This window comes from Aethina tumida, chromosome 6 (genome assembly GCF_024364675.1).
Source record: "Aethina tumida isolate Nest 87 chromosome 6, icAetTumi1.1, whole genome shotgun sequence".
Taxonomy (NCBI): Eukaryota; Metazoa; Arthropoda; class Insecta; order Coleoptera; family Nitidulidae; genus Aethina; species Aethina tumida.
In genome coordinates, this window is record NC_065440.1 from 14,984,886 (window position 1) to 14,997,931 (window position 13,046).

A 13,046-nucleotide genomic window follows, 5' to 3' on the forward strand; every position below is an offset into this window, starting at 1 on the left:
ACTTTGGAGGTAACCTTCCAATTTTGGATGAACATGTTCACAACGCTATTATGTAATTTATTTATGCTTTGCATTATCTAATTATTGTCCAAAGAATATTCTTAGGGAATATATAATTGGAAATTATTGTTAATTTTTATTTAATTTAGGGTTTGGGGTGAAATAAAACAAATGTATATGAAAATATAACGTCATTTATTTAAAATACAACAAAATTACAAAATTATTTTGTAGACTCAGAGTTGGGAGGATCATTGATTTGCGACTGATAGTGCAAGGCATTCTCGTATGCCTTTTTAACCGCCTTCCTGTCTGTCGGTTTCCTGGGCTCGTTCACTTTGGCTTCATCCTTTTCGGTGTCGAGTCCCATGAGCTCCAATTTTTCAGCGGGCAACCATTGCCAAGTTCTCTTTGCGTCGAAGAAAAGAACCAGATAAACGTGCTCCGAAAATTTGGAGCTCAGGGCCAGGACTTCAGCCGGTGGTGAAGGAATTGGTACTCCATAATGGACGTATCCTGTAAAATTTAAATTTTAAATATGTTACAGTTAAGTCGTTATAAAAGGTACCTTTCTTCATTTCGGGGTCGATAATCAACGCTGGGTACCAAGGATAGCCTCGACACTTGGCCCAAACTAGTTGCAGAGGTTTCAGCTCGATGTGCTCGTGCTTTTCGGTCGCTTCAATCGAATTCGTCGTCCGGTCGGAACAGTCGCTGTCCTCCTCGTCGGTGTCCATTTCGGACAGCTCCCTGGAGTAACAGGTGGACAAGCTGCTTCCGCTGTCGCTCTCCTCGTCGCCGGAAGTGGGATTTGCCCCTCTGTAAACCTTGAAACTGTCCGGAACGGCTTCCGCCAACTTGGTGGACTCAGCTTTCGATTGTGACTCGGCGTTTTTGCTCTTTCGACCCTTTTTCTTCCTGAAAATGTTAATTTATAAATCATCAACTCGTTAAGAATCTGAAGTTGGACGTACTGTTTGGGCGGCTGCTCCAACGAGTTCTTCTCATCCTTTTCCTCAGGCTCAGGCTTCTTTAAGGCAGCCTGGGCTTTCCTGGTGAACAAAACGGCGTTCCTCCTGTTCACGCCGGATGGGTTAACACCGGAACTTGGTGAGCTGACTTTGTTTTCGGGGTGTTCAGCCTCCGGATCGGATTGTGAGCTGTCGGTATGTGGCAAGGCCTTCCGCACCTTCATGATCTCGCTCCTGATCATCTTCACACGCTTCATCCTGGCCTGGCCGTGCTTTAGAGCCTGGCTCTTGGACATTAAGTCCTCCAGTTGAGCAAGGATATCCGGCCCTGTTTTGCCTTGTAATGACTCGAACTTCTTGTCGATGTCCGAGGCTATACAGTCGTCTTTGGGAGGCTCCTGACTAGATTCTGAGGTCTCACCCATTAACCCCGCAGCCTCCAGGTCTTTACGTGCTTGTTTGAAGATGACAGCACACTGGTCTCGCATTTTGATGCCGGCCCGGTAGAATACCGTGTCCTTGTTGTTGTAGGCCAGACAGTTGGCGATCATCAAATTGAAGTCCTTCTCCAAACTCGACAAGTCAGGGTACAACCCTTGATCCAGTTTATTGTACATAGTGCTCAGATCCATAGGTTCAGTCACCACCGTAGTGTAGTCGGGGACCTCTTCAAGATCGACGGGCTCACTGAAAATCTCGTTGGTGTCTTTGGCCGCAATCAAGTCCAGAACGTTCTTCAGACTGGCCTCGAGTGGTTTGAGCTGGATCTTCAGACATTTCTCTACGAGTTTGGTGTACTCGAGCTTCATTTTCTCACGCTTGCGCACCAGTTCGCACAACAGCCTCGCCCTCTCCAAGTCCTGCCTGAGGCACTGCCAGTACTTTAATTGTCTGATGAGTTCTAAGGTGTCCACGTTGCTGGTGTTGGAGTCCTTGGGGCCGCCGTGGGCGCTTTGAAGGCGCCTCAGCAACGGCACACCGTTGCGGAACTGACGCTTTAACGTCCAATAGGCGATAAGGCGTTGTATGAACTGGGACTTCTTGGTTATCGTCACCAGAGATCCGATTTCTTGTATGCGTTCTGGGGGAATTGTGGGAATTAGTATTACTGGTGCCGAGGTCCTTTTTTTGGCCAACATTTTGCGGGCGTTTATCATTTTCTTCCTGGCGTCCTCCTTTTTGCTGTCCCCGCTTTCGACGGGGGCATGCGTGTCGCAGTAGGCAATCTTTTGGACCAACACGGGTTGCGAGTCTCCGCCGTCTTTGACCGTGTCCATTTTCATGTACAGACCCGCCTGTTGGGCGCAGGTTACGTGGAAGGCCGAGTAGCAGTTGGTCTTGTGGCACTGTATGCAAGCCCCCATGCCCTTTTGCTTGCATATATAGCAGGACAGCCTCCACCTGGCGGCCGGAATTGTCTCTATCGAGTCTACAAGGGAAAACACGTTAACTAATGGCTTAATTCAGGAGTTTTTGCGTACCGATTGGTTCGAGGAACACGGTATTGGCGAATCGGACCTCGGGAATCCACAGGGCGCACACCACGTGCGCCCACTGACTCCTGTCGGTCTGCTTGAAGGCGCCGCCCTGATTCGGACACAGGACGCAGTCCACCGCCCGGCTGGGCGACTGCAGACAACGTCGGCACAGCCACTGGCCCTCCGGTATGTACGGGACGCCGTAGCAGTCCTGGTGCACGGCCAGGTTGCACATGTCGCAGAACAGGATGACGTTGGTGTTCTGGCACTCGCCGTCCATGCAGATGCAGCAGACGGCGTCGTCGTCCACTACGGCGCCGGCGTGTCCGTTCACGCTTGCCTACACAAATACAAATGTAAGTTTTGACAAAATATCAACGGTTAGGCTGAGTTTACCTGGAAGTAGGACTCTTTTTCCAGGCGATCCATGAGCAATTCGAGGCTGTCGACGGACACGGGGGAGAGGCCGGCCGCCTCTCGGTTGGCGTTCATTATCGACAACCAGGCGGTGTCCTCCTCGTCCACGTCGTATTCTACCTGAAGTTTTTGATTTGCTTTATTGTTTCTTACTGAGAAAACTCGTAAGTTTGTTATTTTTTATGGTAAAGACAACAATCAAGATTTACATTATTTAACATCTTCAAACATTATAACTCAAATATCTCGAAAACGGCTGTGTTAATCAAAATTATTCAAGGGCATCTTTTTTTTTTTATAAATTGTGCAAAGAATATGAAAACCTTAATAGTTTTAAAAAAATATTCAGTGGCGTAGAAAATGAGGCGAAATAAATGGGGAACCCCCCAGAATCTACACCACTGTATCATTATGGAAAAGGCACGATTGCATCAAAGGTTACAAAAATATGAGAAAAACAATTTTTGAAATTTAAATTTGGGGGTCTGTATTTTCTTAAGGAGAAACTTTAGAAACAAAAATTACTTAGATTTTCTTCCTTCCTGAACGTGTACTACTTGTACCCAAATTTTGACCCATTTTGGAAATACATTGTATTAAAATTAGGAAAAAATGTATTAACAAATCATATAAAATTACAAAATAGTCCTTAATTTTTAATTTAATTAATTAGCAGGTATTCTGACAAATGTCAAATATTGAAAATTCAAAAAATACATCAACATAAACTACATTCTCCAGAGTTTGACAGAAAAAAGTATATTCTCTTCTATTCCAGAACAGAGATTTCTACAAAAACTGGTCTTAATTTCAAAGAATAAATAAAATTTAAGGTAAATATAAATATATAATAAATAGAAAACATAAGTTATATAAATCAAAAACCTTCCCTAAGGAAAGCTTTAAATATACGTAAAATAATGGTTTACTTATTGACTGGCACTTAACTTTCAATGTAATGACAAATAAAAATATATAATAATTTTTAAGGCACTAGAAAAAATAATAAAGATGTTGGCATGTATGTTTAAAAATCACTTCTTTGAAGCTTATAAAATCTCTGTAGCAGTTACATTTCTTATTTGACTGCTCTGAACTTTAAAAGTCTAAAAAATGCTTTACCATAAAAAATAATAGTTTTTAATGTAATAATGTTTTTACTTCTCCATCCAATTCTTCCGTGCTCTTCTCTATGAACCTAATGTAAGCATTTGGTCGGGGTGGAGCGTCACATATATTATAGTTTTCCATAACCTTATAACTGGCTGTTGGTAAAGTTGCTACGGGACCTAATTAAAATATATGCGGTATTATTTTCTGTGTCACTCAGAGTCTAAACAAAATAAATTACCTGGTGGAGGCTCAGTTTTAACTTCAGGCACAACTTCCTCATCGGAGAAGTCCTCCTTGGGCACCAGTTCGAGGGGATCATTAATGTTCCACCTCACTGGTATGTTGTTGACCTCAAACTGCACCATCTTCTGCGCCTCCTCAAACGTCAGCGGCTCCGGCAAAGTGGCGGCCTGCGGCGCCTTAACGGCCGCTATTCTCGACCTCCCTAAACAATTTTAAACGCTTTAGGTCAAACGCACCACCGTACGAGCGCCGAAATGTGGTTGGTCACGTACCTTTTTTGTTTTTTGGTGTGATTGGTGTGGTCGGTGGTTGTGTCGTTGGGTTGTCGTGGTCGAAGCTTTTTAGGTGATATTGCAAACCGCACACCGATTTATACGTCCTACCGCATTTGTCCACCGGACACGTGTACGGGGGGCCGTGGTCCGCCCGCACTTTCTTGCAGTGCTCCAGAATGTCGAAGTCTATGCCCATTTTGGCGCTCCTTTTAGGTTATGTCGATCTGGGTGCGGGTATACGAGTCGAAGCGTGTGTTGCGTGCATAATACCGGTCTGGTCACCTAAAATCGACGACGTTCCAGTCAGTTTTATTCGCTAAACGGTGGTTTTGGGGCGAATTTGTGGTACTTTGGGGGTTGTCAACAAAACTCAACAACAAACAACAAGTGTGCCAACTGAAAATTTGTCAACAGACGGGAAACGCTGTCTTTTATCGATTACGTTGAATTAATTAACTAAGTTTGAGGCAACACAAGTATTTCCTAGAAACGTTCAACCAATTTACTCACTTTCAAATAGTTAAAACGCCCCAATTTAGTCAGAACCTTTAAGGGGAGTGCAACAGGTGTGCCAACAACAGTGACACCAGAGCCGTCAAAATTCACCAGTTTTGAAAGTTTGAAACGCATCAACCGCACAAATGGACAAATTTTGCGTTTTGTGATTATTTGAGGAGGTTTAATACGACATGAAATGCCATTTCCACCGCTCAATACCCACCACTTCCATTAACTGTGAGTGAAGCTGTTTTTTACGTTGCTTTTTTCACACGACACCCGTTTTTTCACCAATTTTTTTCAATTAGTGTGTGCTCAGTCCAATTGGACTGTAAGTTTATTTTGTAATTGTTGTTATTATGTGTAATTTAATCGAAAACCCCGAACGAATTTGCTCGTTTAACTATGTTTCCAGCGCTTAAGCCTTCCTATCAGTATTTATTAAATGTTTAATCGTTAACACCCATTTACAACCAAAACAAAAATGCAAGAAGTAAGTCCGACAGCTTCGTGCTGGTACCAGTTGGCAAAGAGGTTAAAACTGCCAAAGTTGGTGAGTACAATTGATGTTGTACCGTCCAACCCACCAATTAATCACACCAAAACAAGCAAACATCAAAAAACTAACACGTAAACAATCTCAGTTCGAAATGCCGCGACACAGACGTAACAAGAGGAGACGCAACAAAACGGCCACGCCGAAAAAGACCCCGGCCAAAGCCGCACCCAGCCAAAATGCCAGCCAGGACCAGTCGATGGACAATGTTGTCAGGGCCTGTTTTGATGACAGCCAGAGGCGCAGCAGGAGCGAACTGTCGTCGTACAACACCGTGTCACCCTCGACGCCACCCCCTAAGGTAAAACTTTGCTGTTGGTTTGTTTAAGAAATTATTACAACTGTTTGTAGATGAGTGACGTTGGGGCCCCCCTTGACCTGACCCCCATCAAGATGAACAGCTTCAACGTGACCAACTTGAACATATTGTTTGACTCGAATTTCGTCCATGGGGACACGAGGTAACTCCGTTAATTAATACAATTATAACGAGTTATTAACGTTATTTATTAGTGAGCACTGCGGTTCGACTGGTGAAAGCACGGAGGTCACGACTGCAGACGCCGAACTAATACAGACGCCGAGAGTCAGCAAAGTTTACCTTGTCAACGACAAGGAATTCCCCTCTATAATCCAGAACAGGCAACTCCACATGTCAAACGAAGTAACCAAGCTTTAAGCCTGTTGTGGCAAGTAATAACTTTTGTTGGTTTTGTTGTAGGTGAACATAAATCCTTATTTAAAAGAAAAAATTCGAGTGAAAGACAATCATGATGTGACGTTCTTTAATCCGCAGATGTTTAATTTGAAGGCATCGACGCCGATCAGCAAGATTTGCGCACAGGACGAGAAAATGCCAGAATGCAGCTATTCTGTAGACGCCCGGTAGATTATATCCTTCAAATTCTTTTTATGGAACTTATCTTTAATGCTTACAATTTGGAGGAATTGAAAATGTCAATTTTTTGTTGAGTTTTATGAGTTTTCTTATAAGATTTTGTGTCTTCCTAGTTGGATTTTAATCACCTTAAATTTTCATGGCTACGATTTTCCCATGAAGATGTCAGATTTTCTTATTTCTTAATTAAAAAAAATAATTTCTTGATCATTTTTGTAGTGACGTCAACAATTTATGATTTGATGGTTATTGTTCTAAATATTTTTGTAATTTTTAATTTTTGTTTTTTGAGGATTTTACTTTAAATATTTAACAAATTTTTCAAATTTGTAATATATGTTTTCAGAATAACCAATTTAATAATTTTCTTATTTAGATTAATATAAATAATATATAAAAAACATAATTTTTGGTGATCTTCGGCGTAAAAATGTCAATTTTTTTATTCATATAAAAATATAATTTTTTTATATTTTTTCTCCATAAAAATATCAAATACCCATTTTTTAAAATCCCTGATAAAACAAATTTTTGTCATTATTACTCATCAAAATAATAAATTTTGATAATTCTTCACATATAAATGGAAAATTTTGATAATTTTTGTCTGTATGAATATCAATAATTTCAAAATTTTGATACTTTTTCATTGTAAAAATATCAAATACACATATTTTTGTCTGTAATATCAATTTTCTTATAAAAATATATTTTAATACGTTTTCTCTGTAAAAATATCATATACTCATATTTTAAAATCTCTGTAAAAATAAATTTTTGTCATTATTACTCATCAAAATAATAAATTTTGATAAATCTGCACATATAAATGACAAATTTTGACAATTTTTATCTGTAGAAATATCAAAAATTCAAAAATTTCAATTTTTTTATAAAAATATAAAATTTTAATATTTTTTCTCTGTAAAATATCAAACACATATTTTTGAGTGTAGGAATATCAAAAGTTTCCTTAATTCAAATTTTAATATATTATAAATTTAATATATTAAAATAATATTTTAATATATTATAAATTTAATATAAATATCAAATATTCAAATTAAAATATTAGATTTTGATAATTATTCCTGTTAAAATTATTTATTCTTATAAAATTATCAAACTTTGATATATTTTACATAAAAATGTCAAATTATTCAATATTAAAATTACTTTTTCTGTATAGAAATATAAAACACAAATTTTTGAATGTAGGAATATAAAAAATCTGAAATTTTCAATTTTCATATAAAAATAATATATTTTTTCTCTGTAGAATATCAAAAAAACTCAAATTTTCAATTTTCTTATAAAAATATAATATTTTGATACTTTCTCTCTGTAAAAATATCAAATGCACATTTTCTAAATTATGTAAAAACAAATTTTAAAATTATTAATGATCAAAATAACATATTTTCTTTTGAATTTGATGATTCTACACATAGAATGGCAAATTTTGATAATTTTTCTCTGTAGGAATTTTAATTATTATTTTTTATAGTTTTTCTCCTTAAAATTTTAAATTGCACATTTTTTAATCCCTGTAAATGTTTCGATAATACCCTGTGTTTTCTAATCTTTTAAGGTTTCGAGTATATTGATAATTTCGGATGATTTTACAGCTTGGACGAAATGTCGCTGATGCAAACCAGCCCGAAGTCGTCGCGCTCGATGAAAATCCAATCGCTGCACCTCAGCCAGAGGAAGACGTACAAGCCGACCCCGCGGTACGGACGTCGCGTCAGCAACATCTCGTACTCCAGCGTGTGCATAAGACGCCGTTCCGTCGAGATCGACGACGGCAACGTGCGCGAAAATCTGCTGATGAAACTGAAGAAGTACAGCAAACTGTCGGCCAAGTGGTCGATGAAGGTGGTGGACGTGTGCGCCCAGCTCGGCATCTCGCTGAAGAACGTGAGTGTCCGGCACGCCGCTATTTTTTTTATTTAATCGGTCTCTTGTTTGGGTTTTCTTTTTTCCGTGCAGCTATTCCTTATCCTACTTATGATCCTACAGAGTCTGTCGTCGATCTGCCACGCGTACCAGGAGAGGCGCAGCAAGAGGGAGGAGTGCAAGTGCGAGCAGTACCAGAAGGAGATCGGACAGTTGAACGGCAGGATACAGGAGCTCACCACCGAGCTCGTGGTGATGCGGACCAGGCTGGAGATCCAGAAGGAGGGTGATAAGCTGAACGGTTTCCACGAGTCGCTGCGCAAGGTGCAGGACGATTTGAAGCAAATCGTCGAGCTGAAGTCGGAGGTCGAGAGTCTCAAGGCGCAATTCGCCAATTTCAAAGTGAGAATGGTTTGTTAAAAATCTTTGGAATCATTCAGGGCTTGTTCTTAATGTTCTAAAAGTTTTATGTTATTACAAATTTTTTATTATTCAAATTAAAATATCAAATTTTTTTTAATTATTTTCCTTCAAAACAAAATTTCTTAAAAATAATTCAAATTTTGATAATTTCAATTATATAATATATACTTAAATATTCAAAATTTGATGATTTTTGTCTTTTTTTTTCATATTTTATAAAATTATCAAATTTTAATAATTATTTTCTTGAAAAACATTTTTTTAATACAAATTTTGATATTTTATATACAAAAGTATCAAATTATTCAATATTCGAATTAAAATTTCAAATTCAAATAATTATTCCTATAAAAATTCTCAAATTTTGTAAAATTATAAATTTTTGATATTTTTTTACCATGAAAATATTAAAATATTCAATATTCATATTAAAATATAAGATTTGAATAATTATTCCTATTAATATTATATATTTTTTTAAATAATACAAAATTATGATAATATTTGCCTTAAATATAGTCATTTTTTAATATTCTTATAAAATAATCAAAATATAATAATTATTTTCCTGAAAAACTGATTTTTTAATTCAAATTTTGATATTTTTTGCTATAAAAATATCAAATTTTAATAACTATTTTCCAGAAAAAAATGTTTACTTCAAATTTTGATATTTTTTGCTGTAAAAATATCAAATTATTCAATATTCAAATCAAAATATCAGATTTTGAAAATTATTCCTGTTAAAATTGTCACTTTTTTAAATAATTTAAATGTTGATTTATTTGCCATCTAAATTTTAATAAATATTTGCCTGAAAAACATTTTTTTATAATTCAAATTTTCAATTTAAACAATTAAATTTTGATATTTGCCATAAAAAAGGTCAATTTTTTTTAATATTTTTATAAAATTATCAAATTTTAATAATTATTTTCCTGAAAACAATTTTTTTTAATTCAAATTTTAATATATTTTGCTATAAAAATATCAAATTATTCATTATTCTAATTAAAATATCATTTTTGGATAATCATTCCTGTTAAAATTATCATATTTTTAAATAATTTAAATTTTGATATTTGCTATAAATTTTTTTTTAATATTCTTATAAAATTTCAAATTTTAATCATTATTTTCTTGAAAAAATTTTTTTTATACATAAATACAAATTAAAATATCAGATTTTGATAATTATTCCTGTTAAAATTATCATTTTTTTAATAATTCAAATTTTGATATTTACCATAAAAATGATCAAATATTTTTAATATAAAATTATTGTTAATAATTATAAATTGAAATTAATAATTTTCTTAAATTAAAATTTTGATTTTTACTTTTAAATTAAATTAGTTGATTAATATTTAAATAAATTAAATAATTTATTACGTATTATTATAAAAATACAAAGTTTGATATTTTTTATACATTAGAATATCAAATATTTTAATGTCCATATAAAAAATGTTGATTTTGTTGATATCTCCCTTTAAAAATATCAAATATACCTTAATTTGTTTATTTAAGGGACCATCATCAGAAACAACAACATCAAATCCAGCACCAGCACCAGCACCAGCACCAGCAACCTTAGTCGTACCGACTATAAAAATAACGGAAGCTCCAGCAGTCCTTCCTCCTCCACCTCCGCCGCCACCGATGCCGGCTTTACTTCCACCGCCGCCCCCGCCTCCAATGCCTACGGCAGCGTCCATGCCGTCCACGAAACTCTCAAGCAAAGGCACCAAACACCGCGAGGCAATGTCCAAATCGAAGAGCGACTCCAGACCGATGATCTCCTTGGACGAAATACTGAAAGTCAAACTAAAGAAACCAGCCGTACGTAACCGCAACAATTAATAAACCCCAACTGTACAAAGTGCTTTGCAGGATCGTCCGACGTCCACGCCGCAGCGCCGCAGCGCCCAACCGGTCGTCTCGATGGACATGCTGCGACAGGTGAGACTGCGCCCGGCCAGCAGGCCGCCGCTCCGGCCCGCCTACTGCTCGACGCCCACCGGTTCGACGACGGATCTGGAGGCGTCGACGCAAAGCACCAGTCCGCATTCCAGTCTTAGCCGTTTGCTGAACGACGGCAGCGTATGGAGGGTTAAACGGCTGCGCAAAGCCAGCAGATACAGTCTCGATTCTGTTCACAGGTCGCGCAGCAGTGCCAGCCTGGGTGCTGTTAGTTACGGCGGCTCGGAGATGCGGGAACGCGTAGACGTGTCGGGAGCGTGAAGGTGATTCCGGAGCTAAGGGGACGCGATGCTGTTCAAGCAGCTTGATACAGTTGTTTTGCAATTTTTATTATTACCGTATATTTTAGGATTTGGCTTCCGCTTGCAGTTATTACTAATTATATACACAATATACTCTTTGATATTTTACAAATGCGTAATGTATGTATGTATAAATTCAAAATTGATATACATGTGTTTATTAAGTCCGTTTTGTTTGTGATAAATTATGTGACATACTAATATTGTGATAGAAGGTGTAGGATGAATATAATGTGAATAAAATAATGTAATTAAATTTTTAATTGTTTCCTTTAATAATGACTAATAAACGGAATTAAATAAAATTATATTTATTTAATAATACCTTGTTTTATTTATAATTACCCCATTAAATGATTATTATTGGTTCAATTTTTGATCATTTTTTCCTCAAAATTATTAAATTTCTGATAAATTTTTCTCAAGAAAATTAAAAATTTTTGTTCAATTCTTATAAATGATAAGTTTGAAAATATTGATGATTTTTGTCAGCTAAAAAATTAAATTTTTGATTTGTCTTTTTAAAAATTTAAAGATCTGATAATTTTTTCATTAAAATACTAAATTTTTAATGAATTTGACAAATTTTGAAAATATTGATTTTTGTTAGTAAAAATATTAAGTTTTTAATTTACCTCTTTAAAAATTTAAAGATCTGATAATTTTTTATTGAAATATTAAATTTTTGTTGAATTATTTAACAAATACGTATCACATTTAATGGTTTTGTTCTTAAAAATAAATGAAATACAAAAACTAATTATAAATGCCTAAATAAGTCTCTGTCAAATTATTTCTGCGCATCCCTTCCACCTGCGAATCCTCCACTTTGTCGACGACTTTACTTTTCAGGCTTCAGTGTGCTCCTGGTTTTCTGGCTGAAAACGTGTCAACCGTACCGTACCGGATAAATTTTCAGTCTTGTGATTATTTGGGAAGGCTTAATAGAATATCAAATGGTATTTCCATCTATCAATATCCACCATTCCCATCAACAGTGTGAGTAAACATCGACTTTTTCCTCACATCAGTTTTTTGCCGTCATTTTTTTATTAAATTTCTGCGTGTCCAACCCAATAAAACAGTAAAACGCACATCAAATGCGTCTTTTACAAAACCACCCCTAAAGGTAAAGTTACTGAAGATGAGTGGAGACGTGGGACTTGCGAAGGTGATGGCAACACCCTCAACCACTATAAAAGCATGCAGTGCCACGAGACGATGATGGTATTCATCATCCTCTTTTGGCTCTGCATGCTTTTACAGTAGTTGCGGGGTGTTCAAGTGGGCACGCACTAATTTAGAATAAAATTGGCCACAAAACAATCAGTTGTGTGGAAGAAACGACATTCGCAGGTGATGGTGTCGGTGAACGATGGAAATGGCATTTTATATAGTATTAAGCCTCCTCAAATAATCTTAAAACTCTGAATTTGTCTTTTCCTGCGGCCATACGTGTCAGGCAAAAAGACCATCGACACACTGAACAACTAAAGTACCACTTCAACGTTCTAAATCAAAGCATTGTTGCAGTTGTTCCTAGGCACGAGGTGAGGTACTAATTTGTTAATTAAAAGACACTTTATTAAATTACAATTTTGTTATTATTTAGGACCAAAATGGGAAAAACGCTTCTCTGCTTCTCGTCCACAATTAATGCTGTGGTACCCGGATGTTGAGGATGGCTCACGCAGTGAACACAATCAGGAACAGGACAGGACATTCGTCTTATAATCAGAACACTGTAGAACTTTCAACAATTAAATTATGTATTGTTTTACATAAATAATAAATTGTGTTTAAACATTATCAAATCTTTTATTGTTAATAATATGGATATAATTTTCGGTTCACCATCCCCAAATTATCCTAAAAATACGTAAAAAATGTTTGTGTTTCTTCCTGCAGCGTTTACCTTTGGCCTTCTCTTATGCTTTTGTGAAGGAATGAAAGGAAAGGAAGAAGGATGGGAAGGAAAGGAAAAGAAGGA

The 13,046-nt window shown here is 36.4% G+C and overlaps 2 protein-coding genes and 1 long non-coding RNA gene across 9 annotated transcripts; 2 read left to right on the forward strand and 1 right to left on the reverse strand.

The window, feature by feature from the left end:
* Positions 1-176: 176 nt before the first annotated feature.
* Positions 177-4,884, reverse strand: LOC109606171 (peregrin). Its single transcript, XM_020022737.2, has 8 exons — positions 4,495-4,884; positions 4,218-4,424; positions 4,028-4,155; positions 2,846-2,986; positions 2,453-2,789; positions 975-2,400; positions 569-918; positions 177-516 (listed from the first exon to the last, which is right to left on the reverse strand). The coding sequence occupies exons 1-8, from the start codon at positions 4,691-4,693 to the stop codon at positions 224-226; spliced, it is 3,081 nt and encodes a 1,026-aa protein (XP_019878296.2). The 5' UTR covers positions 4,694-4,884; the 3' UTR covers positions 177-223.
* LOC109608059 (uncharacterized) lies at positions 3,568-11,312 on the forward strand. 7 transcript variants are annotated; one of them, XM_049968449.1, is made up of 10 exons: positions 5,254-5,548; positions 5,640-5,852; positions 5,903-6,012; positions 6,065-6,215; positions 6,273-6,436; positions 8,078-8,369; positions 8,442-8,759; positions 10,302-10,613; positions 10,665-10,874; positions 10,934-11,312. In XM_049968449.1, exons 1-10 carry the CDS (start codon positions 5,480-5,482, stop codon positions 10,964-10,966), a joined length of 1,872 nt encoding a protein of 623 aa, XP_049824406.1. In that variant the 5' UTR covers positions 5,254-5,479; the 3' UTR covers positions 10,967-11,312. The 7 variants fall into 7 exon arrangements, with proteins under 7 accessions (XP_049824404.1, XP_049824403.1, XP_049824406.1 ...); XM_049968450.1 differs by having other exon boundaries at positions 10,665-10,733; XM_049968447.1 differs by lacking the exon at positions 5,254-5,548 and adding an exon at positions 3,568-3,699 and having other exon boundaries at positions 10,665-11,312.
* A 584-nt stretch (positions 11,313-11,896) lies between these two features.
* Positions 11,897-12,870, forward strand: LOC126265825 (uncharacterized). Its single transcript, XR_007548284.1, has 2 exons — positions 11,897-12,606; positions 12,669-12,870. It is a non-coding gene; the product is annotated as an uncharacterized LOC126265825 (long non-coding RNA).
* The last annotated feature ends 176 nt before the right edge of the window (positions 12,871-13,046 follow it).

What these genes read in the sequence shown, in the direction of transcription:
- LOC109606171 (XM_020022737.2), bottom strand. Translation starts at nt 4,693, where the DNA reads ATGGGCATAGACTTCGACATTCTGGAGCACTGCAAGAAAGTGCGGGCG. An exon ending in CGGAAGAATTGGATGGAGAA is followed by an intron (nt 2,987 to 4,027) that starts GTAAAAACATTA and finishes CAAAAACTTCAG; the next exon opens with GTAGAATACGACGTGGACGA. An exon ending in TTGGAGCAGCCGCCCAAACA is followed by an intron (nt 919 to 974) that starts GTACGTCCAACT and finishes TAACATTTTCAG; the next exon opens with GAAGAAAAAGGGTCGAAAGA.
- LOC109608059 (XM_049968444.1), top strand. Translation starts at nt 5,480, where the DNA reads ATGCAAGAAGTAAGTCCGACAGCTTCGTGCTGGTACCAGTTGGCAAAG. An exon ending in TTCGTCCATGGGGACACGAG is followed by an intron (nt 6,013 to 6,064) that starts GTAACTCCGTTA and finishes GTTATTTATTAG; the next exon opens with TGAGCACTGCGGTTCGACTG. An exon ending in CCAATTTCAAAGTGAGAATG is followed by an intron (nt 8,760 to 10,301) that starts GTTTGTTAAAAA and finishes TGTTTATTTAAG; the next exon opens with GGACCATCATCAGAAACAAC.